Raw genomic sequence first — 7,484 nt, 5'->3', positions numbered from 1 at the left:
TTTTTAAAATATAGGCTGCCATGCTTATATATATATTTGTGATAGCCTAAACTGCAACTCCATCAATGGATGTGATTATTAATCTTTCAGAAACAATAGTAGATTGATATTTGTTTATTTATTTATTTGCCACACATCTCATAGTAAATGTCAGGGCGTTGATTAATCCCATTCTGCTTTTGGGATAATCACCCTGATTAGAGGAGATGGATCGAGACCTTTCCCTGCGAGTATACTTTAAGAAAACAAACCCGAAGAACATATCTTCTAAGAAAACTCATTTATTTGTTATAAAGAAAATAATAAAACATCTCACTAATCAATTCAATTCAATTTTTATTTATTGATTAGCCCTTTGGGTCATATCAAGTCTCACCAATCTAAAAGTTACATTTTGAAATAGTTCGTGCCGGCTATTTCCCAGGCGGACCTCTCTGGTAGGAGAACAAAGGAAAGAGAATGTGAAGGAATGTGGGTGGACATGCGCAGTTTTGCTTACTGATAACAATTCTTGGCAAGCTACGGAAAGTCTGACAGTCCAGAAATAATGAGCTCAGCTGGTAAATACAAGAACGCAGTGACAGTAAATGCCTCTGGGCAGTTTCCATTATTAAAGCCAGTTAGTATACTGCAAATATACAAGTAATCCTCATTTACCGAATGCCTAGTTAAGTTACTGTTCAAAGTTATACCAGCACTGAAAAAGTAGGTTTATGACTGGTACTCAAACTTGCAGCCAATGCAGTTATCACATGATTGGGATTGGGATACTTTGCAGCCAGTATGCATTTAACAAAAGCCTTGGTGGCGCAGCAGATTAAAGTGCTGTTAAGTAACACCAGCTGTCTGCAATTACTACAAGTTCAAATCTCACCAGGCTCAAGGTTGACTCAGCCTTCCATCCTTCCGAGGTAGGTAAAATGAGGACCCGGATTGTGTGGGCAATAAGCTGACTTTGTATAAAAAGGAACACCGCTTAGGGGGCCCCGAAAGCCCTACTAAGCAGGTATATACAAAAGTATGAAGGCTAGTGCTTAACGCATTGTAAGCCACCCTGAGTCTCCGGAGAAGGGCGGCATATAAATTGAGCCAATAAATAAATAAAATAAATAAGTACATGTTAAATGCGGAGGCTTTGCATTTTGCCATTTGCAATATATGGAGTTTATTGGTTTCTGTACTAAGGCTTTATTGCTGTAAACTATGTGGAATAACCATGACTTTAGCTGCCAAATGGATTTTCAAATTAAGTAAAAATGCATACAAACATATTTATATCCCCCTTTATTATATGTAGAAATAACTAAAGGTGGCAAATTAATAGAGATCCAACCTTGCTTTCTCTGGCCCAGCATGGCAGTTCCCCTCAACTCCATGAAAGGGAACTATCTAAGACATGTTTCACTAAAAAGAATCATGCAAAAAATTACATGGTTAATTGCTCAGCTGCGCTTCCATAAGAGACAAGAAATGAAATTCAAGATTCCTCTACGCACATCAAATTTTGCTTCAAGTGAAATCTCTTGTGTGATAAGAGAGGACTTTTGAGCAAAACGCTGTCTACAATCTGGGTATATAAATGGTTTATTTATTTATTTTATTTATTTGATTTGATTTCTATACTGCCCTACTCCTGAAGGACTCAGGGCGGTGGTTATTCTCCTATGTGTAACCTTACATGATTTAGAAGGCTAAATCTATTACTGAAATCTTTTCCACAATCTGGACACTCAAATGGTTTCTCTCCTGTGTGAGTCCTCTGATGTATCACCAAATTGGAATTCCAGCTAAAACTTTTCCCACATTCGAGACACTCATATGGTTTTTCTCCTGTGTGAGTCCTCTGGTGTTTCACCAGGTAGGAATTCTGACTGAAACCTTTCCCACAATCTGGACACTGATACGTTTTTTCACCTGTGTGAATCCTCTGGTGTTTCACCAAGTAGTAACTCTGACTGAAACATTTCTCACAATCCGGACACTTATAGGGTTTCGCTCTAGTATGAATTTTCTGGTGAATCACCAGCTTGGAATTCTGAGTGAAACATTTCCCACAATCCACACACTCATACAGTCTCTTTTCTCTGTGAGTTTTTTGGTGTTTTATCAGTTCAGACTTGTAACTGAAATTTTTCCCACACTCTGGACACTCAAACAGTTTCTCTCCTGTGTGAGTTTTCTGGTGTGTCACAAGGTGCAAATTCCAACTGAATCTTTTCCCACAATCAAGGCACTCATAGGGTTTTCCTCCTGTGTGAGTTCTCTGGTGTTTCACCAGGTTGGAAGTCTGACTGAAACTTTTCCCACAATCAGGACATTCATATGGTTTCTCTCCCGTGTGAGTCCTCTGGTGAATCACCAAGTTCGAATTCCGAAAGAAACTTTTCCCACAAAATAGACACTCATATAATTTTTCTCCTGTATGAGTCAATTGGTGCATCACCAGGTTAGAATTCCGAGTGAAACCTTTACCACAATCCGGACATTGATACACTTTGTCCCCTGTGTGAGTTCTCTGGTGTACCACCAGATGAGAATTCCGATGGAAGCTTTCCTCACAATCTGCACACTTATATGGTTTCTCTCTCGTGTGAGTCCTCTGGTGTTTCACCAGGTAGGAATTCTGACTGAAACTTTTTCCACAATCACAACATTTATATGCTTTCTCTTCTGTATGTGTTTTCTGATGTTTCACCATGTCAGAATTCCGAGTGAAATGTTTCCCACAATCTGCACACTTATATGGTTTCTCTCCTGTGTGGGTCCTCTGGTGTATCACCATGTCAGAATTCCTAGTGAAATGTTTCCCACAATCTGGACACTTATATGGTTTCTCTCCTGTGTGAGTCCTCTGGTGTATAATCAGGTGGGAATTTTGAATGAAACGTTTACCACACTCCAGACACTTATATGGTTTTTCTCCTGTGTGAATCCTCTGGTGTATAACCAGTTCTGAATTCCAATTGAATCCTTTTCCACAATCTGAACACTCAAACTGTTTATCTCCCTTGTGAGTCCTCTGGTGTTTCACCAGATACGAATTATGACTGAAACTTTTCCCACAATCACAACATTTATATGGTTTCTCTCCAGTGTGAGTCCTCTGATGTTTCACCAAGTCGGAATTCCGAGAGAAACCTTTCCCACAATCAGGACACTCATATGGTTTCTCCCCCGTGTGAGTCCTCTGGTGTATTTCCAACTCAGAATTCCAATTGAAACTTTTCCCACAATCTGAACAATCATATGGTTTTTCTCCTGTGTGAATCCTCCGATGTATCACAAGCTTGGAATTCTCCTTGAAGCTTTTCCCACAATCCGGACATTCATATGGTCTCTCTCCCATGTGAGTCATCTGATGTATCACCAGGTCAGAATTCCGAGATAAACTTTTCCCACAATCAGGACACTCAAAAGAGTTTCTCCCCAGTGTGAGTCCTCTTGTTTCTCACATTGGTGTTCATGCTTAATCTTTTGTTGCCTTGGAAGCACTGGTAGAGTTTCTGTTCGGTATCAGTCCTTCCATGAATTATGAGGAAGCTTTTCCGAGTAAAGCTTTTGCCGCACTCTAAACATTTGAATCGTTTTTCACTGGGTGGATCCTGTTATGTATAATCAGCCGTGATCTGCAATCTGTTTTTCTCACAATAGGCAGTCTCTGGGGGTTTTCCAACACTGATATTCTTGGATTCTTGAGAAGGCCAAATATATTTCTGATCTCTTACTTGGAGGTTCTTTTATTCAAGCCACTCTTTCCTTCCATAAATGCTTTCATTAATACATGCCCATTTTGGCCATCTGGACCTTTTTCTTCCCACTGACTTTCAGGTACTTCCCACTTTTTCTTTATTTGAATATTTTCCTCCTTGAATGTCTTCCTAAGCTCCATATACTCTATTTTTCCCAACTGAAAACTTTGTTATTGTTATTCTCCCCCTTTTCTTCCATTTGCGGAGGAAGAAGACTTTTTACCCTTTCAAGAGGAATTGAAAAAAGATTTTGACTGATGGTTCATTTTGGATTTTAATGCTGCTTCTCATTCTCTGTTGCCCAGCGTGCTCTTCTTGGCATCCTCTTTGTCTGTAAGATTCACAGTAATGGGCTAGTTTCATTGTTTAAAAAATGGCTGCAGGACCTGTGAAAGAAGCAAAAAATCTCCATACATTAGCATGAAAAAACAAACACCAAAATTCCAGTTTCACATCTAATATTAATTATGATGCATTTGGCATATAGAAAATTAGCAAGATCCAAGTTCAAATATTGACTTGATCATAAGATTCTCTTTTTCAATCAATCAATCAATCAATCAGAAAAGAGCTGGAAGGGACACAGAAATACAAACCTACAAATTTATGTATGTAGACAATCTTAGGGTTGCCAGGTCTGCTTCCAAAAAATAGCGGACAAGCGGGGGTGGGGGTGGGGGTGTTAAGTAGTAAAAAAAAAATAAAAATTTACAATTAAATTATATATTTTCTTACAAACATTTTAACATGTATTAAAATAATCACTTCAAAACTTTACTTAAAATTCAAAACATCAAATATATTATAATAATATGTAAAATATTAAATTACATTTTAATTTCATCATAAAGCTTTTGAATAGAAAAAATGTCCACTATTTTGTGAAAAAAAAATAGTGAACATAATGTGAAAAAAGCGGACTGTCCGCTCAAATAGTGGACACCTGGCAACATTAGACAATCTATGTGCATCTTCATGTGCAAAATGCCTCAGAAGTGCATTTGCTCATCTGTTTGATCTAAGTTTAGAAATCTGGGGCCATTAACAGATGACAAAATCCTATGCAAAATTTAAAACGTCTCTTTTGTCCATAAAACTCCTCACTTGCCAGGAATAAAACATGTCAATAAAATCACACGGAATCAAGCGTTACGTGAAGGGTGAGGGAGATGGGCGGTTTAGAAATATGAAAACATTTATAAAGATTTCTTTAAATCTCCCAGCAGAAAATCGAAGGCAGCAGTTTTAAATTCTGCAGCCTCAGAGGAATTACATTTGGGGAGAAAAAGAATATGCAGCAGCCAACACGAGTCACGCTCGTTGCTTCCTCTGCTTCATACGCCGTGGAGGAAAGAAAGCCAAAGGCCCGACTTCCTCCCGGCTTCTCCTCCGACTTTCCCTCCGCTCACCTCCCAGGAGCCGCTTCGACCCCTTGAAACAGCACAAGAGGAACCAGCGACGCCATTTTCCTCCCGTGGGTCAGCCGGAAGAGGAAGTTCCCTCTGCCCTTCGCCTCCTCTCCTCCACATCCTCTCTAGCAATCCGATACTCTATTACTTCAACCCGTTCAATCTCAGCCTCTGCCCCTTCCCTAGAAAAGCTCGGTCGCCGCTGTACCGGGTATTGTTTCCCAGTAGCGCGCCATCTAGCGACATAAGGCAGAAGAACATGCTCGTCCTACCCTAAGACGTTTGAGGATGTTCTCATTTTTTTTTTTTTTTAAATTTGATTTATATGCCGCCCTTCTCCGGAGACTCAGGGTGGCTTACAATGCATTAAGCCTTCATTCTTTTGTATATTTTATACAAAGTCAGCTTATTGCCCCCACAAACTGGGTTCTCATTTCACCTACCTTAGAAAGGATGGAAGGCTGAGTCAACCTTGAGCCTTGGAGAGATTCGAACCAGCAGAAATTGCAGGCAGCTGTGTTAATAACAGGGTGCACTAAAGCACTGTACTATCAAGGCTCTTACTCTCTTACTCTTACTCTCATTGAGTCTGTACTTCCTTAAGTGCCATCAAGTCCTATTTGATTCCCACCGAGCTCATCGGTAGCTTTTCTCCCTGAGGCTCCATCCCAAAACCTTTTCTTTCAGGTCCCCCAAGAGGGCATCCATTGTCCCTGGAGCTGCGCCCGAAGCTTCGTCTGTGAGAAGTGGCAACAAAATCAAAAGAAAGCGCCCTTTAGGAGGGGGAGGGGGCTGGAAATGATGTGTAAATAGGGAGAAAGTGCACCTCCGTTAGTTCCAGTTATTCCTCTTGGGTGTGTGTGTGTGTGTGTGTGTATGCAGGATAACTCTTCAAAACGTGCCTCTGCCACTTAACGAAACTGTAAGAATGAAGCTTGATCCCTTGTCTCTGCTGGGATTTTCTTTTATTTCCATGTTTAGCTAACAAGCACCGGATTTCCTATTGGTGCCCCATCCCTGCTTAGCAATGGAAAGTTTGGCAGCAATTGCTGACTTCTGACCATTTTTCATACTTGCCACCATTGCAGCATCGCCATGGTCACGCAATCAAAATAGGGACACTTGGCAATTTTTTTTCCTTTAATTTATATGCCGCCATTCTCTGGAGACTCAGGGCGGCTTACAGTGCGTTAAGCAGTAGCCTTCATACTTTTGTATATTTATACAAAGTCAGCTTATTGCCCCCACAATCTGGGTCCTCATTTCACCTACCTTTGAAAGGATGGAAGGCTGAGTCAACCTTGAGCCTGGTGAGATTTGAACTTGCAGTAATTGCAAGCAGCAGATGTTAATAACAGTGCTTTAGTCCACTGTATTACAGGCTCTTCTTGACTCATATTTGTGACAGTTGCAGGGTCCTGGGGTCATGTGATCCCCTTTTGTGACTTGAGCTGGTGCACAACCTGGGCCCCTGCCTGGACTCACCGCTCCTGCTTGAGATCATGGCTGTGGGAGATGTTTTGCACAGACTCATCTATTGCACCAATTGTTCCCTTTCCTGGACTGGGAGGCGTTGCAGTGGGGCACTCCTCCTTTGGTCACCTCCTGTTTGGATTACCACCCTCTCCCCAAACTTCAACTGTTCCAGAACCCAGAAGTGCATACAGTTAAGTGGAGTCCCTAGATTGCCTGTGCAACATCTTTGTTGTGCAAGCTGCACTGGATCCGTTTTTTTTAAGGTGCAACTGAAAATGCTGGCCATCACATTTAACGGTATTTGTTTATTATAGAAATAGCAACAGCACTTCGAATTATATACCATTCCAGTGTTTTATAGCACTAAAGCAGTTTACAGTGTCACCATATTTTCCAACCATCTTGGTCCTCATTTTACTGATCTTGGAAGGAGTCTTCCTTGAGTTCCGTCAGGATTGACTTCCAAGCTGCAGGCAGAGTCAGCCAGCAATACCACAGCCTAAGCACTGAGCCAACAGACCACCTGTCATTATTCTCGTAGCTTTAGTTTTGCATCTATCTGTTCTTCCAGGTCAGATAAGGTGGGCAAGCTCCTAGCCACTTACCTTAAATACTGCCATCTGATAAGGAGCTAGGAAGAGAGCCTTGTCCATTGCAGACCTTGGCCGACAAGACAATCTTCCCCCTGAAGTTTGGCAGGCCTATATCCTCCTAGTCTTCCGTAAAGCAAAGAAGTAGCTTTTCCTCAGAGCATTGGGATAAGAAAAATCAGCTGCAGATCAGAAGCTTGATTTTGTACCTGGTTATGGTTTAAATGCATTTGGTTTTAATACAGTTTTTAAGTTAATTA

General features: G+C 40.9%; 1 protein-coding gene across 1 annotated transcript; it reads right to left on the bottom strand.

Annotated features, from left to right (window-relative positions):
* Positions 1–323: 323 nt before the first annotated feature.
* On the bottom strand, positions 324–5,396 carry LOC117663182 (uncharacterized). The gene is made up of 2 exons (XM_060688078.2): positions 5,159–5,396; positions 324–4,135 (listed from the first exon to the last, which is right to left on the bottom strand). The coding sequence occupies exon 2, from the start codon at positions 3,353–3,355 to the stop codon at positions 1,655–1,657; it is 1,701 nt and encodes a 566-aa protein (XP_060544061.2). The 5' UTR covers positions 3,356–4,135; positions 5,159–5,396; the 3' UTR covers positions 324–1,654.
* Positions 5,397–7,484: the final 2,088 nt, after the last annotated feature.

This window comes from Pantherophis guttatus, chromosome 2 (genome assembly GCF_059756535.1).
Source record: "Pantherophis guttatus breed Tessera chromosome 2, ASM5975653v1, whole genome shotgun sequence".
NCBI classification, from domain to species: domain Eukaryota; kingdom Metazoa; phylum Chordata; class Lepidosauria; order Squamata; family Colubridae; genus Pantherophis; species Pantherophis guttatus.
This window is presented reverse-complemented; position numbering and strand designations above follow the sequence as displayed.